The sequence below is a fragment of the Triturus cristatus genome, chromosome 3_2 (assembly GCF_964204655.1).
Source record: "Triturus cristatus chromosome 3_2, aTriCri1.1, whole genome shotgun sequence".
Classification (NCBI taxonomy): Eukaryota; Metazoa; Chordata; class Amphibia; order Caudata; family Salamandridae; genus Triturus; species Triturus cristatus.
The window spans coordinates 991,700,376-991,718,254 of record NC_140584.1 but is presented as its reverse complement, the minus strand read 5'-3'; the positions used below and the strand labels follow the sequence as shown (position 1 = coordinate 991,718,254).

The following is a 17,879-nucleotide window of genomic DNA, read 5'->3' as shown; positions in this document are numbered from 1 at the left end:
CGGTGGAGGAAGAGATACAGGGAGTGATAGAGAAAGGGGATCTGCTAAGGATGTGTGATAGTTTGTCAGTCATCATTTTAGACAGGAGTCTCCTGTAGAGCAGCTGGGGCTTAGGGCACAACCAAGATTTGTCTAAGTATGTGGAGAATTCAAAAGGAAAATTTAGACGATCAGAGTAAACCTTAGGGAGAAGATCAGAAAGTACACTATTGTTGTTTCCCAATTGCTCTTTATTGATTGTTTTACCTTGTCTAGATTACTACCGGGTCTAATTAAATATGATTGTATACATGTGCCACATTATTTCAACATTGAGTGCCGTAATGTTATCTTGATAGAGTGATATCATTGATATCATATGTCACTGGAGTTAGGCATGGGTAACATTTTAATTACCCAGTGTAATTTCTTTAATTTCACTGTACTCTTTTGATGCAAAATTACCAAAAAGTATGCAATTATGGCCTTTAGCGTAATTATAAATAATTTGGCACAAAACCAAATCGCAGGAGCACAATAACAACAAATTTTGTGAATCTAAGCGGCTGCTACGGTTCATGTTCTTCTGCATTTGTTTAGCACAAAAGGTACCCTCTGGCCCATTTTGAATGTGAGGGTGCATTTTGCGGAAAGAAAATAATGCCTAATGATGAGTTATGTGGCTACTGATTCTGATAGGCCTGCCAGACATATCTTATTTTGCTAAGATCGGCATTCAGCAACATCAGTTCTGTACTATAGATGTCCCATAGTGGTTGTTAATCGACTATTAGTAGGGACTATTTGTTCTTCTCCCATGCTGCAGTTGAAAATTCATGTGACTCTAATTGTCTTTGAAACTATTACTCCATAACCCTGTGAAGAGGGAGCTTCCTCTTTGGAATGTGGTCTCACTTTGGGAGCCCCTCATCTCTAAAGGCTGGTACAACCATGGACATAGAAAAAACACAGGATAACATGAAAACCAACAAAAAGAGCGCAGATGCTATTCCTGGTCCTACAGTATGTGGCATTCCTACAGGAAGCTTTCAAAGTTGTGTATTCTATTAAAAGTGTATAGGCATTTAATGGAGTCGCTGCTTGAATTGTACACAAGCACCGGCAGATGACAGTAGGGTTTCTGGAAGGAAATGTGGAAAACATCAGAAATATATTTATTCATATTCTTTATATCGTGTGTCAATACACTGGCCACTGCAGTGGGTAAAGTAACAATGAATGTACAGGTCATCACATTGTAGTCCATTCAGATAGTAACATCTGTGTAGTACAGTAGGTAGTAGGCAAGGTAGGAACGTACTGTTTTCTTAAGGTCTTTTTGGAATTGCTACCTTGGGAAGGTTCCCTAATTGGATATCTGGCAGGCGTTCCCAAGTGCTGGCAAGTGGATTTTGGGCAATACAATTGTTTTGTATTGTGAAAAGTATATCTAGGTCTCATTACAGTCACGGGTGTGGACTGAAAGTACTGTGATTTCCTTGCATGATATGCCAGGCTGGGCTATTATGTGTGGTTGGTAGTGTCTCTCCTACGAGGAAAGTGTTGGTGTCATGTGTGAGGCCAGAGGGTGCTCCATTCTTATTGCTTCTGGTTTGGTGCTGTGCTTAGATGTGTAGGTGATGCAGAAAATTTAGAACTGTGCAAAGAGTAGACAGACACTCATCCTTCGATAGACCTTCAGTGTGCCTCTAGATTTCTTGAAAGCAGCTATGAAGCTCTCAAATGGCTCTTGTTGGGTGTGGGTGGAGTGAACATGAAGTCATCTTGGCGGAGTCAATCTAGGGGTTGGTTGCTGGTTGAGGTAGACATGTAAGCTATCTTGGTCTGGTAAGAATTCTCCAACAAGTAACGCAAGGGGTGGCTTGAAAGCAGCTATCATCTAGGTCCAAAGGCGAGACATTCTGCATGCAAGTGAGTAACCTGACCTACTTTGTCCCTTTAGGTTCATTGGTCTAGTACAGCGAACAGGATCCTAAAGCTAGAAAAAGAGAAAATGATGACAGTCGCCCATCTTTAATTCCTAATGAATGACTGGTAATACTAAGACCTACGCATGCGGCTGGTCTGAGAGTTGCTTGAAGGCAGTCTATTATTATCTTCACTCATCAGGGAGCTGAGCATAGGGCGTGGGCAGTGAAGGGTTTGATGCACCCTCCTTTACTGATTTGGATTTCTTTAATTTTGTTTTACCAGTGACACAGATTGATTTTAAACCTCAAATTACCACAAAGACTATGGAAGGGAAGTTCACTGGGACCACGTTTGCCCTTGGGACACCTGATTGTATCTTTATTGAACCAGATGTCGATCCAGAAGATATGGTGTGGTTGGTGGTTGCGACCAGCAAAGGTAAATGCGGCAAGGGAAGTTTTCATGATCAGCCACATGTGCCATGTTTTATTTGCTTGCTTCCCTTCCTGTTGATCATGGCCCACCTTCTCTACTCATGATTATTTGCACAAACACTTGCTACAGTTGCACACCCGGGAGGGTGATGTGTGGTCAGTCTGAGTACTGGTGACCTTGCACACTAGGCAGGCTTTCCATTCCCCGGTGGAGCTCTATGACATCAGCTGCCTCCAATGGAAGAGTGTTAAAAATACGATTAATCTCTTTACCCCATTGCCATAAATGCTTGATGTGTATAGGGGAATGCAGTCAAACCAGTGCTTAATTTGAATCAGTGGTTTCTGGTGCTGGGCACCAGCACTTCATTGACAATACCGGCACTTGTGACTGTCTGCCACAAGGTGGCGCTATCTGGCTAATTTAGAGATGACCATAACAACAGTCAATTATTAATTCAATGTACATTATAATTACTATTACCTGCCCCCCAAGCCATTCTTATAGTTTTGGGGGCCTGTAATAGTCCAAATTCTCACACTTGAAGGAGTGTGATGGCTATTAGTTGTGTTGTTACTATCACTGGCAGCATGGCAGGGGCAAAGCTGCAGTGGCCTCTAATGAGAGCCCTGGCACTTATTGCTTTAAAAATTACGCACTGAGTTAAACACAGATACGTTACTGGTCAAACCCCAAAAAAATAGTCAAAGGGAAAGCATGTATATTATGACGGAATAGGATTGTAAGGGACATCTCAGGTCACTGACAGAGTAAGGGGTACCTTGCTTTCCAAAAGCTGCTGCACAAAGAACAAAGGGCCAGCACATGAAGGATAAAAAAGGATGTCTGAACTTGCCAACACCTTAACAACCCTAAAAATGTAGGCATTAGGCTACAGCTTTTTCACCACAAAAAGAGCTTACAGGCTTTAAAAGTCGTCACATTGCTTTTGGGGTCTGGCACAGCTACAGCGCCACTCGGGACGGGTCTGGGGTACTCCTCTGGAAGGTGAACCGCATATGGTATACCTGTATGCCGATGTTATTCTACTCTATTTTCTGGATGTATGAGATGGTTTGAATGACATAGCACAGGAACTGACGCGACTTCAAGAACGCCTCCGGCCTGGGGGTTCACTGGTCGATGACCTGGCTGTTTCCTATCGATCGGGAATGCCCTGCTGACCATATCATGGTAGATAACCAGCAGATTGAATGGGAGCCCCACACCTTCAGATACTTGGGCATTAATATATATCACTCCGCTCCCGGTGTCTTTAAAGGCAACTTAATGAGAGCCATCTCCACTCTCCGGCCCAAAAATGCTTTTTGGAAGTCGCTCCCTCTCCCTCTTCAGGGCCGGGTCGCGTTATCTAAGATGGTGATGCTTCCGAGATTACTCTATGACTTTGCAAACCTAGCCTTCGCATCCTCCACAAGGGGCTCCACATGTTGGATGAAATGCTGGCTGATTTGATTTGGAATACTGCCAGGCGCAGAGCCGCCCTTTCTAAATTACAGTTACTCACAGACAGCTGCGGATCGGGGACTCCAGTTTTTGTGCACTACTATCTTGCAGCTCAGCTACAGTGGTCAGCTAGATTGATGGCTGGGCATAACCTGACAGAGGTATTAACTGCAACACTCAATAAAGATGGTTTTAAAAAAAAGACTCATGATGCTTTTGGGGAAGATGTAGATTGAGCCTGCATGCAAGGCCAGCTCCTTGTGCAGCAAGAGAATCGCCACATCCTCTGAAAGCCAAACTGTACATTGAAATGCGTGCCTTGCAGCAGCAACCGGAGTTACTCATTGGTAAGCAACTCCATGAGCACCTTTAATTCTAGCTGGAGTGCTTATAAGTCTCTTATTTATGCCACGTCACTCATTTATGTAATGCCATTTATTTCTCATTCTCCTTCTTGTTCTCAAGCCACACTTATTGCCACTGATTTGTGTCAAATGTCATTTAGTGGTCCTCAATTCACTTGATACCGTTCTAGTGATATCATTCATAAAGTGGGCCATTAATTTAGATCAGGGGAACCTTACTAGCTTAATAAACACGTGCTGGTTAGGTGTCAACAAAAATATCAGTGAAAATCTGCTGAACTCCTGGTAGCTGTGGTGCAAGCACGAGGCAACTCCCCAGAGAAAATGATGTTAGGGACAAGCAGCACCAATCATTTTTAAGTCTAGAAAACAATGCAATAAAAGTGCTTAGGAAAAGTAAAGCAACCATTTAAAGTCACAGACCCTGACATAGACATGTTTTCCAGCGGATAACAATGGAGAGAAGGTTGGATGCCCCAAGCAGGTTGACCAGGTCAAAGTTTTTACCTTGGGACTCAGAGCCTTCTTGGGCCCTTAGCAATTGGACGGCCTTTGCAACAGCTTAGGAGAGGGAGGACAGCCTTCAGGGCGGGACTGGGAACAGCAACGAGCCCTGGCAGGGTGCTCCACTGGCCCTGGGAGCGGGGCCGGGGGAGGGGGAGGGCTAGCGAGAAGCACCGCTCCTGCTTTTCTTACAGATGGTATTGCTGCAAAACCGGCCCCCAGTGAGAAAAGCGCCCCCATGGGCACAAAACCATCCCGCACCCCTTTGGCCCACTGGGGAAATGCACAATGCCCGTTACGGCCAGTCCGGCCCTGGCAGCCTTCCTTGGGAAGATCGGTCTGGTGTAACGGGAGCACAGCCGGAGCGGTGACACCCTTCAAAGCAGTGAAGTTGCCGAGCTGGGCTACGTTTAAAGCAATCGCTCTGCAATCTCATTCATTCAGAGAAAACAAACTCCTAAAGTGGGAATGAAATGACCACAAAATTCATGGAGTTTTTTTTTTATCCCTGTATGTGAGGGCTACTTAACATTTTCCCTTCCTTTTTCTGCCATACCTTGCATTGTAGGCAAGGACAGGAAAAATTATTGACAATTGTCCCATCCTCAATGGGGCAGATAACCATCAGACACAGAAGTCCTCAGGCGGATGCACTGCAGAGTCAGGGGTTACTGACTTAATCGACTGTTTTGATCAAGTCCTCCAGTAGGACAAGATAGAAGGCTGAAGCCAGTAAGGGCACCTCGGTGTTGTATACCTCATCATTGAGCTGAGCTGAAGCATTTGCTTTTGGTGCCAAAAGCTCAGAGTGGGACGAAGCTGGAGTTTGAAACCACCTAGCTGCTGGGATAGAATTGCTGACTCGGCCCAGTCCAAGGTTTACCTTTGGACTTAGTCACAGTTTAGGTTCTCAAAATCCACCAGTAGGGAAGGCTCAAATCTGTAACTGGCCAGGGCTACTCGAGGCCGGATACTTTTTCCACAAGGTCCTGCTGAACCCATTTTCAGCGCAGAATAAACCTCTGAGGGGGTGACTTTTTTTTGCCTGTCTTGGTTGCATACTCCCTAGACAAACCTCAGCCGCTTCTCCTGGTCCTCTAGAAGTAAGAAAATGTCCTAGTCCCACTTATCTCCAACTGCTGGAGGTCTATGAAGGACAGGAAGTGGTGCTCAGTGCCATGGCTGTCGACCTGGCGGGGCTCTGTCTTTCAGGGTCCTAGTGTCCTCATGACATAACATCTCCCTCCTCCATACAGAAAAACAACATATCTCTGACATGACAATAGTCACAGTTCTTTGTCTTTATTTTTTATGGTTTTTTTTCCTGTTTGAAGTCTTAGATCTATAAATTAAACGTTCATAGGCAGGTATAACCTTTTTTTCCTCCATCAGTATTTTATTTGCTTTCATCGAACGCACATGCAAAATTCTTAGGCATCTCTATGAATAATACATAGCCCATACGTTCGCCCCTGGTAGCCATGAGCAGTTTGAAATAACACCCCCAATGAAAACACAGTGACAAAGGAAAAGAATAGGGGTACATAGGCAGAGCAGTCAGGATATCATATTGGTAGGAGCTCCAAACTAGCAACAAAGTCTAATACTGGTCTCTTATGCTTCATGTTCACAAAGGTAGCGGTCGCAAGGATCTGGGGCAGCCGAAAATGGGCCCTCTTTGCGACAAGAAGTCTAGCAGTGATTGCCATTGGGTTTCACATTTATAGTCCATTTCCAGAAGGGACCATGTTAGTTTTTACACAGCCAGCAATGACAACAATTTCCCTGGAAATTCTTTAATCACCAGCAGAGTCCATTTGAATACAATCAGTTATTTTGCAGCCAGCATCATATGTGTTATAGTCTCCAGTCCCCTTTCAACTAACCCTGGGCGTAGTTCGCGTAGTCGCGCTAGGCGTAGCTGGATGTATGATGTTACAACGCATGCTTTTACACCGCATGCCGTTACAACGCATTTTTTACACCGCAAGATCTGTTACAACGCAAGCCTTTACAACGCATGCTTTTACAACGACGTACACTAGATGGAGTGTTGACATTAGAAATGTATAATTTACTATTCTAACTCCAGTCCACGTTGCAGTAGGGAAGGTGTTTGGATAGTAAAACTACACTATTTCTAATGTTAGCACGCCATCTAGTGCATTTCGTTGTAATGGCATGCGTTGTAATGGCATACGTTGTAACAGATTTCGCGTTGTTACAGTTTCGTTGTAATGGTAGTGCGGTGTAAAAGTTGCGTTGTAAACGTTGTATACCGGCGTAGCTACGTGAAGTGCACTTTGCACTATGCACACTACGCGTAGCTACGCGAACTGCGTAGTGCGGTAGGGAAATGCTGTTTGCAATGATTGCACAGTGCCGGATGCTTGTCCGCACTGTGCAATCATTGCGAACGGCATCATGTACAGTGCAAGCGGTCGTTTTCTGCCGCTCGAGTAGATTTGCACTCGAGTGGCAGCTTTCTCAACGCGGACTGGTAGTTTCTCATCGCGCGCGGTCGCGAGCATACGCGACCACTCGCACTGAGAAACCTGCCCTCCCCGCATTGAGAATCTCGCCGGGAGGTTTATTTTCCACGTTCGTGGTCGCCAACTTGATGTTGAGGACCGCGAGCGAGCAAAAAATTAACGCTACGCATTTTTGCACTGTGCTACGTGCGATTCGCGTAGTTGCGCAAACTAGGCACACTCCGCGAGCATAGCGTAATTTTCCGCCCAGACCTACTTTCAACATGTATTTCAGCTCCAGGGGTCAAATGCCCAGGATGATCACTACTGGGTTTGCTGTGATCAGACAGCCTATGACGCACCTAATCAGTGCTTAATTTGTAAAATAATAAGTGCCAGGGATCTGACCAGGAGGCCACTGCAGCTTGCACCACCCACTGCCCTTGTCATTGCTGCCAAAACAAGTACTAACCATCTCTCCCTCATGCAAGTACAACAGTTCAGATTATTTCAGGTCCCCAAAGCTAAAGGAATGGCTGGGCAGGCAGGTATTAGTAATTTTTAATGTATATTGTATTCATAAACAATCATTGTTCTGCTCATCTGTAAATTAGATGAGCAGCGCCACCATGTGGCAGACTGCTGGTGCTGGGCACCAGAAACCAATTAAGTGCCGGTACTGAGCACCGGAAACCACCGGTTCTAACTAAACACTGCACCAAATGTGGCGAGGATTTCTTTCCGAACAAAGACAATCTTGGGCATCATCACCACACATGCATGTTGTCCTTCTTTTGCCGATATTCCCTCCAACAATGATCCCAAGCAGAACTGTACACTTGCTTAAACCAGACTGGTGTTATGTGGCAATGCATCATAAATGTATACATCAATTCTCTGTTCCACACGCTTTGATTAACACTGGGATATCTGACCACAATTTGGAGTTGTATCACGCCCCAGGCTACATGCCCAACTATCCATTTAGGACCACATTGTGTTGGGTGATGCGTCGGACAGTAAAGTGTAGATGTTAGAGATGAGCCCCCTGAGGCTATTGTACTTGGCAGAGAGATTCTCCTATGGTGCAAGAGGTCTGGTAGACCGAGCTTGTTTGGGGGATGAAGGGCCCAGTGTCGCAACTGAAAGTAGTGTATGCGGTGTCTCTCTTGAAGCGAGTAATTGTGTTTGCACCATGGGACATCCTTGAGCTCGCCATTTTGGAAGAGGCCACGTGGCATTCTACACCCAGCGTCCGCCCACTTGGCAAATACGGGTTTCGCTATGCCCAGGGTGAATTGGAGATTACCAAACAATGGTCCGAATAGGTGTGGAAATGCATTTAGTCTCTAGGTCCTAGTGAGGTGATACCTGATATCCATGGTCAGTTGGAGTACGTCCAAGTGATAACAGACCAGTGGTCTTACATGTTGAGGGAGTCAAGGATTCGCCCAGGTTGCCTGAGCCAGCACCACTGCATCCATATGAATCCGATGACGCTCACTCCCAGGATCGCCCATTCGAATAACACCCGATAATGTTTCCTAAGGGTCGGTCTGCCTGCCCACCTGAGTATCAACTTTAGACATTGTGACGGTGACCGACTAAAGTGGCTGCTTGTTTTCTCTCAGGCCAGGCCTTTCCCACATCCAACCTCAGCCATCTTCTCTTTTCGCAGCATACCTTTGTTCCACCTCTGAATTAAATTCCTGGGAGTGAGTGGGGTTTCCTGTGACCGTTTCCAGATCATAATGAGGCACCATCTGTGATGAAAACCAGAGCTGTCTGTGGTGCATGTTGATGCATTTATAGGGGAGTCAATAATTATGTAGTTTGGCAGGCATACCCAAAAAAGAAGTGTTAGACAAACGAGTGTATCAGACCTGGTGAGCAACTGCATTATGTACATGGGCCAGTTACCTTGACTAAAACTGATGTGACAACATAATTGGGGTAAACAGAGAGCCAGCTGTCACTCCTTTTCATCTGAACTTTCTGTTATCTGTTACCGCTTCTGACAATGGTTTTATAGAATATTTTAGTTCAGCATACATTTCTAGACGTATGCTAGTTAATTATTTTGGCATATAAAATACATTTGATCTGTTTGTGAAGTTCCAACACTGTCCACACAGGGGCAGCCAACACTCATAGATCAGATCAGTATTAACTTGTCAAAGTTGTTTTGTTGTATGCCGACCAGACTGACCAATCTGTTGTTTCCATTTCCTTTGAGACCAGGTGTAACACAGGATGGGAGAGGAGTGGATTTAATTAGAGCAGGGTGTATCCTAATCCAAATGAAATTATGTGGCTGCTTCTCCCCATCCACCAGCTAGAGCTGGTTTCAGGGAGTAGATTCTGGACAGCAGAATGTGCATAGTGAGCCTCTATTAGTCTGATAACATTCCAAATGTTCTTATATTTTTACCAAAAACATTCTCTTAATACCACTGGAATCACATCCCCGGTGGAGAGAAGGAAGAATCCTGTCGTTATCAGTTAATGGAGCACAGACAGTGGCCTGTTGCAAGTGTATGCCTTTTACTTACATGCTGAAAATATAAGAGGCACTGAGACTCAACCATAGTGCACTTACGTTGCTGTACGTGTTGAAATTGCAGTCTGGGCAATGGCTCTATGAAATCGGTGCTACACTATGTGTTAAAAAATTATGTAGAGTTTAATGAGGGAATAATCAATCAAGTATAGAACGTCACAGCGCCCCTCCCCAAGCCTCATTAGGCCCCAGGGACCCCATCCCACAGGGCCATATTATTTTAAAAAGGGAGGGAGCCGTTGGGCCCCCCTCCAAAAGCCTCATTAGGCCCCAGGCTCCTCATTCCCTGGGGCCATATTTTATTAAAAAGGGAAGGTGAGCCGTGCGGCTCCCCTCCCCGAGCATTCATAGGCCCCGGGGACCCCATCCCCTGTGGCTGTATTTTATTAATAAAAATGGGAGAGGGGCTGTGCAGCCCCTCCCCCCGGGCCTCTTTAGGCAATGGGGACCCATCCCCTAGGGCCGTATTTTAAAAGCGGAGGGGGTCATGCCGCCCCCATCCCGAGCCTTCACAGACCCTGGGGACCTCATCTCCTGAGGCTGTACATTATTAAAAAGGGGAGGGGTGCCATTTGGCCCCTCCACCCAAGCCATCCCGTGCCCGGGGACCTCATCCCCTGAGGCCTTTCGTTATAATCGGTGGGTACCCACCAAGCACTCGGGGGCGACAGGGAGAGATCTCCTCATGGTGCAGAATCTGGCACTGCTACCGCCCAGAGGGAGCAGCTATTTATGCTGCTTCCTCCTGGTGGGAGCAATATATTGTTCTGTTTCCCGGCTTGAAACAGTGCGGGCAGGGAAACAGAACACAAGTCTACTTCCAGCCTGCGGGAGCATTGTTAAAGCTCCTGCCAACTGGGAGTAGACATAGGACCCAATTACGATGAGACTCAGAAAGCTTCCAACCTCAGGTTGGAGACTTTCCAAGCCTCATCGCAGTTTCAGTTTCGGCTGCGTATTACGATGCAGGCGGTCGAAAGTGAAAGGGGCCGGTCATTCCGGCTGGAATTCGACAGCCAGTCAGAGACTGGCATGTAATCCCTATGGACGGCGTTTCCGCCATAGGGATTAGGATGTCGGTTTCCGACAGGCTTTCTGTGCTGGGCTTTCCGACATGGAAAGCTTACTGGAAAGCGACTTTGGGGGCCCCTAGAAGGGCCTCCTTCTCCCTGTGGCCTCTGAGGTGCCCGCCACATAGTGCAGGGATTCACACAAACTCCCATTTCTCTATGGGAGCTTGTGCTATGGCAGGTTTACTGCCACAGCACAAGCTCCCATAGGGAAATGGGAGTTTGCGCCCGCACCATGTGCGGTCGCATTGTAATTAGGTATGTGGAACCGGAGACCAATGGTCAGGTGGTTCCCATACCAATACGGTGTTGGGCAGATGCAAGTCCACCCAACATCGTAATAAGGCCCTTAGTGTTTGCTCCCGTTTGGCTGGAGATTTGAAAATGCCCCCGCCAGACGGGAGCAAGCATGTTTCCCTGCCTAAGCTAGTGTGGGGAGGGAAATTACTGTCTCCCACGGGTTGACTCCCCAGGACAGAGTCACTGAGTCACTGAGTCTATAAAGGCTCAGGGAAGGGTGCCGCATAGCCTCCTTCCTTTTTAAAATGTGTCACATCCCCAGAGTATGGGGGCCCCCCTCTCCTTTATTTTACACTTTGCACCAGGGGATAGGGTCCCCGTGGCCTAATTAGGCTCAGGGAGGGGGGCTGCATTTCCCCTCCCTTATTTTTTTGCATCGCCCCTGGGGTGTTGTCCCCGGGGTCTCTCAGAGGTTTGGCGAGGGGGCCCACATAATAATATGCTTTGGGAACCTGCACTTGTGTTTTTGTTTTTTTAACTGCCACAGTTTTGGGGATCCTTTGGGAATTCGTGGCAAAATGGTTTAAAAAATGTTTTGGGCCTAGGCCTTGGCAGTCAGGGTATGCCTACCTTGCCCCCATGATTGTTTTTTTCACTTTATTTTAGGACTTGGGACCGAGTCCTGAGTCCTAAAATGGCTGCCAGCACTTCCTGGTTGATGTGGTGCCAGCCAATGAGATTACAGCAGGAGATCTGTATGATCCATGGAGGCTCGGCATCCCTAAATATAAAAAGTTTTTGAGCAGATTTACACCAGATCACAAAAAACAATCTTTCTGGACCAAGATCTAGCTTTTTGCCAAATGTGGTGTAAATCAATTCAGCGGTTTGGGCTGTAGCTATGTCTAAAGTGTCTATGGAAAAATGAATGGGGAAAACACATTTTGGGACACCCCCTTTTTCTCTGCCCCTGCGTGATGGATTTCCCTGCATCTTTCCGTGCACAAATTAGCCAAAAGTAGCAAATTTTGGGGAAAATTTCATCAAACAGCGCCAAAGTTATCAACACAATAAAGGCATCCGCCACAGGGTAATATTTTGATAGATAGACAGACAGACAGACAGACAGACAGACAGACAGACAGACAGACTCCAGAAATCTCAAAAGATTCACCCATTTATTAAGAGCAGCTGTTGAAGAGTTTTAGCTCCAGCATCGAGCTATTCTCAAGGTAAATGTGACCCATTATACTTAGAAAGAATAGAAAACAAAACAATAGAAATATTGAAGAAGACTTCTGTGTCCACATTTTATCATCAGGTTTACAAATGATTCATAAACACGCTCAATGCTATTGTATATTATTACGGTTTAAATCTTTTATTGATTTTTGCGACAAAGTTAAACAAAACCACCACCTACAACCAGTGGCCAGTGGGGAGCGATGAGAAATATGAATATTCTGTAGAAAGGGAGGAAAGGAAACCAAAGAGATAGAAAAGGTGGTAGTCAGAGGTCTAAATACTGTCTGTATCCCTATTGTGTGAGCCTCTAGCCGGTGGGGGAGCCCCCTCATCTGCGTGGGTGCTTCCCTCTCCGGTGGGAATCTCAGTGGGGAGTCTGAGGACCCGCAGGTATCTTGGACATGTAAGTTCTACAAATTCAGAGGATAAATATGTGACCGTGGATCCCCATGTCTTATCAAATCTGGGTAATGTATGTGAAAGCCCTGCTGTGATTCTCTCCATGCCCACCACCTCCCAGACCCTATGCAGCCAATCCAACTTCGTTGGGATATCCTCCGTTCCCCACCTAGACAGCAACACTTGCTTGCCGGCTCCTAGTGCTAAAGTGATCGCTCTACCCGGGCAAGACTTAAGGGGGTATGGAAGGGGGTTGGGGAGTCCCAATAGGATATAACTGGGGAATCTGGGTATTTCTGTGTGGTGGATATTATCAATGTCTGGTAAAATGTAGTCCCAGAAGGACTGTATCTTAGGGCACTGCCAGAGGATGCGTGTTAATGTGCCAAGCTGTCCGCATGCGCGCCAACAGAGATCTCTCCCCCTATTTTCCATTGTGCAATGCGGGCAGGAGTATAGTACCAATAATGCGCTATCTTCAAAAACATTTCCTTACCAGCCATGATGCAGGAGAAAGCTCTGGCCCTATGGATAATGTTCCTCCATTCCTTCGGGAAAAAATTCCCCTTCTAATTCTGATTCCAACCGTTGCTGCGCCGGAGATTTAGTGTTGTTTTAAGCCTTATTCAGAAAGATGTAGATATCCGACAGACACTTGTCTGAGTTACGGGTGATGAACCAGAGTTCAAATTTGGTGAGGGGGCGGTCTGCATGGGGGTGCACCTGGGGTTGGGTAACCCAGTGGTGTAGCGCCAGGTATTGCCAGTATGCGTCCTTGGGAATCCCAAAGCCTAAGACCAATTGTGGGATATCCATGACATCCTGCTCGTCGAAAAGGTCCCCTATTCTTTTGCAGTTGGCCTCTTGCCATTTCAATTAACCATTCCCTTTCCTAGCTGGGGTGGAAGTCAGGGTTGCATATGAAAGGGGTCAGGGGTGACATAGAGGTTGAGAGCCCGCACTCCTCCTGCACCCTGTCCCTCACCCAAGGGTGGACCTCAAAACCAGGGAGATATACACCCTGACCGGGCGATGCCGTTTAGGGAGCCTGGGAACCTTTCAAATATGCATGCCTGCGATAGCACGGTCAATGAAGCACCAGTACTTTTCCGATTCTAATTTGTACCACTCTGTCATGTAGCGTAGTTGCACTGCCTCAAAGTACTGCCCCAAGTGTGGGACCCCGAGTCCCCCCTCCTCCTGTCTCAGATACGTCTGTTGTCGAGCCATGCGTGCCTTCTTCCATCCCCATATGAAGCCCCCAATGCGTTGCTGGAGTTGGGTCACTAGTCTAGGTGGAAGATATAGCGGAAGTGTCTGCATAATATATATGATGCGGGTAGGAGAGTCATTTTCACAGCCGCCAACCGGCCCAGCCATGACATTGTGTGGTTTTTCCAGGTAAGGAGCTCACTTTGTGTTTTAGCTAGGAGATCTGAGTAGTTCACCTGGGATATCTTCTTGACAGCGGGCAATATCCATAATCCCAGGAAGGTAATGCCTCCGGGTGCCCACATAAATGGAAACTGCATCGCCAGTTATTGCTGGTTGGCTTTGGGAAGTGTTAGGCTAAGGGCCTGTGTCTTTCGAAAGTTAATTTTAAGACCCGAAACCAAGTTAAAGGCCTCTATCTCTGCCAAGAGGGGGGCAAGGAGAGCACCGGCTGTGAGAGAAAAGGCACCACATCGTCCACGTAAAGCAAAATCTTGTGCTCCCTGTCTCCCATCCGAATCCCGGTGATAGTGGGGAGCTGCCTTATTCTTTCAGCAAACGGCTCCATATAAAGTGAGAAGAGAAGGGGTGAGAGTGGGCAACCCTGTCTAGTCCCCCTCCCAATCCGGAAGGGACGGGAAGCAACCCCGTTTATTCTGTTGAGCACCTCAGGGCCTTTGTATATGCAGTTCACCCAGCGTAAATATCGCTCCCCAATGCCAAATCTTTATAGGACCTGTCTCAATTAGAGCCAGTGGACCCGGTCAAATGCATTTTTGGCGTCAACCGACAGGAGTTTTATCCAGAAGGTGGCATAGACGCCGGGTCCTACAATTCCGTTCCGGGGTAAATCCCGACTGGTCCGGTTTCACCATCCCTTGCATGAGGGGAGCGAGGCGGGCAGCTAGGATACTGGTAAAAATCTTCAGATCTACGTTTAAAAGGGATATAGGATGATACGATGCGCAGTCCAGAGGGTCCTTTCCCAGCTTGGGTATCACGACCACCTCTGCCATCGACATTGATGGGACTAAACTCCCGGTATCACTAAAAGTGTTGAGCAGTCGGGTGAGGAGGCGGACGATATCAGATGCAAAGACCTTATAGAAATCGGCAGAGAAACCGTCCTCTCCCTGGGCTCTCCCAGAGGTGAGTCCCTGTATGGCCCGCAAGACCTCCTCAGGTCGGATATCTGCTTCCAAATTAGCAGCGTCCGCGGATGGGAGGGAGGACACCGGCGCCCCGCGCATGTATTCCTCGGCCGCCAAATGATCTAATTGATCCTCCATGTAAAGAGCAGTATAAAAGGATTCAAATTCAGCCGCAATGTCCTTGTCCGACCGGAGGGTATCTTCTCGACCGTTCCTAATCGCTATGATGCGGTGAGAGTTTGTCTGGATTCGAAGCAGGTGTGCTAGAAGTTTCCCGGCTTTATTCCCCCCTCATAGTAGTGCTGCCTAGTGCGCAAAAGGGCGTATTTGGCCCGGTCAAGATCTAGGGCCCGAAGTTGCTTCCTGCTGAATTAAGTAGCTGTTGCATTTGGATCGCCCCGTCCGGCAGTGAACTCCCTCCAGTTCCTTGATATGGGCTTCCAGGTGTTCCCTCTTGTCCCTCCTCTCTTTATTCAAGCCTGCCGCAATAGCCAGGAAAAGACCCCGTATGACTCCCTTCAGCGCATCCCACACCAAGGGGGTAGCGACCGAGCCGTAATCGTTGGTTGCTAAGTAATCATGTATAGCGGCCCGTATCTCAGTGACATTGGAGTCATATGTGAGTAATTTATGGTTCAGTCTCCATACTCTCTGGTGGGGTGATCCCCATTGTAGGAGCAGCATAAGGGATAGTGGGGAGTAATCCAAAAGCGCTGCCGTCCCAATCGCAACGTCCCCTATGGCCCTTGTGACTCTTGGGGAAGTCCAGAACAGGTCTATGCGCGCATAGGTTTCGTGTGCTGCGGAAAAGAATGTGTATTCCCTAGCCATAGGGTAGTGGTATCTCTAAGCGTCTGTCCGCCCAACTTCCCCCAGTTGCTGTAGCATGGATTCTGAGAGGGACGCGGAGTGACCCACCCGTAGAGCCGATCTGTCCATTTGAGAATCCGGAGCTAGGTTGAAGTCCCCCCGATCACCAGGTCCTTGTCCGGAGACTCGAGAATAATATTCACTGAATCCCGAAAGAAGGTTTCCTGCTGTTCATTAGGGCTATAGACATAGGCTATTGTGTAAGTGTGATTTTCCAGTAACACCCTCAGTGCTAGCATCCTGCCCGGTATTTCTGCCTGGACACCCAGTACGGTCCCCTGGAACTGAGTTGCCAAAAGGATACTATTCCGGCCCTTTTCCCGGCCACAGATGAAAAGTATTGTCTATCAAACCATTTCGACCTAAGGCGCTTCCAGTTGGCGTGCAGGAGATGTGTCTCTTGTAAGAGGCAGATATCGCACTTGGCATCCCTCAGCATTGCAAGGAACGCCCGTCGTTTAATGGGTGAGTTAAGTCCCCGTACATTAAAACTCATGATTAGAACCTTAAGAACCGTCATAGGGGGAATTTTGAGCATAAGTCATGGCCAAACTCAGGTCGTTGGCAGCGGACCTGGATAGACACCCCCTCCCATCCCCACCTCCTGGTAGGACCCGACATATGGACCCGGAACCGCAGCAAGGGTCCGTCTCTCCGCCAGCCCCCCCCCCGCCATCCCACAGGGCATAGCGGAACGCACACTTTGCTCTGAACCACTTTATGGACTTGAATGCTTGCATTGGTGGGTTTTGGTACCTACTGAAATTGGTCAACAAAAAACGCAGAGTGCAGAAGCCCTCCTCACCACCCTCAGTGCACGTCGAGGTTGTGTTTCGGAGCCCCCTAGGCCGCACCGTGGCATGAATAGCCCATCGGGTCGGAGCTTGTCCCTACCTATACAAGAGGAGACCTCTGAGGTCAGAATTATAGAAAGAGGACCAAGAAAAGTAAAAAGGAGACAGAATAAAGGAAACAAAATGAACCGAATATCCGCAGTCGATCGGCCGTGAATAGCACCATTGTGCATGAGTCCATGTGTCCAGTAGTCGGTCACCGCATCCAAGGAGGTGGGCTCCCCCACCAAGGCCGAAGTCGCTTGCCCCAAGGTCTGTTGGTCAGTCATCCCGGCCCGTGGGCTTCAGCTAAGTGTGAGTTCACTCATTCTGGGGGTCACCAGCACCCTCACTGCTTTGTATTTGCCATAGCAGAGCTTCCCTCTCTTTCTGGCTTTGCTGTTCAGAGGATTTTGTGCTTTTCTCCCTTCTGGAGCCTCGTCTGCAATTCATTTTGGGTGGCAGCTTTGATGTAGAGCCTTCCTCTAGCGACTCTGAGTCTCCTTCTTCCATATCGGTCCCAAGGACTTCCTGCACTTCTTTGAGGTATCGCACGACACATAGCTCTTTGTTCCAGACAAACGATAGTCTAAATGGGTGCCCCCATCAGTAGCGGATACCATGGTCTAGTAAATAGGACGTGGCCAACTTCAGGGCTTTGCAGCATTGGAGAGTGAGAGGCGAAAAGGTCCTGGAAGATTCCCACCTGAAGACCCTCAAACGCAACAATCGCTTTATCTCGGGTGGCAGTCATAATGATCTCCTTCTGCCTATAAGAGTGCAGACAGGTAAGAATGTCTTGCTGTTGTCCTGGTCCGGAGGTTGGTTGTCCGGCACGGTGGGTGCTGTACAGGATGATCTCCTTGTCACCTAGAGCTGGTGCAGTGTGTCGGAAGAAGCGAGTCACCGAATCCTCCAGCGGGTCCCTGTCCGCCTGAAGTGGCACACCTTTAATGCGGATGTTGGATCACCTCAAGCAGTTTTCAAGATCCTCCAACTTGGGGTAGAGCTCCTCGTTGATTTCACGCAGATCTATCAGTTCCCTGGCTTGTTCCCTGATTTTTTCCTCTCTGCGGTCGGCACTTCTTTCCAAGGAGTCCACTCTCAGATTTCCTGGACCTCCGCCCACAGCTGTTTGATGTCAGA

General features: G+C 47.6%; 1 protein-coding gene across 1 annotated transcript in view; it reads left to right on the top strand.

Moving 5' to 3' along the window:
* Positions 1 to 17,879, top strand: part of LOC146858951 (uroplakin-3b-like protein 1) — a 266,907-nt gene that overhangs the window by 185,611 nt on the left and 63,417 nt on the right. The window contains exon 2 of the mRNA XM_085649602.1: positions 2,194 to 2,349. Within this exon, the coding sequence (XP_085505728.1) occupies positions 2,194 to 2,349 (156 nt within the window). The remainder of the gene's footprint in view (positions 1 to 2,193; positions 2,350 to 17,879) is intronic.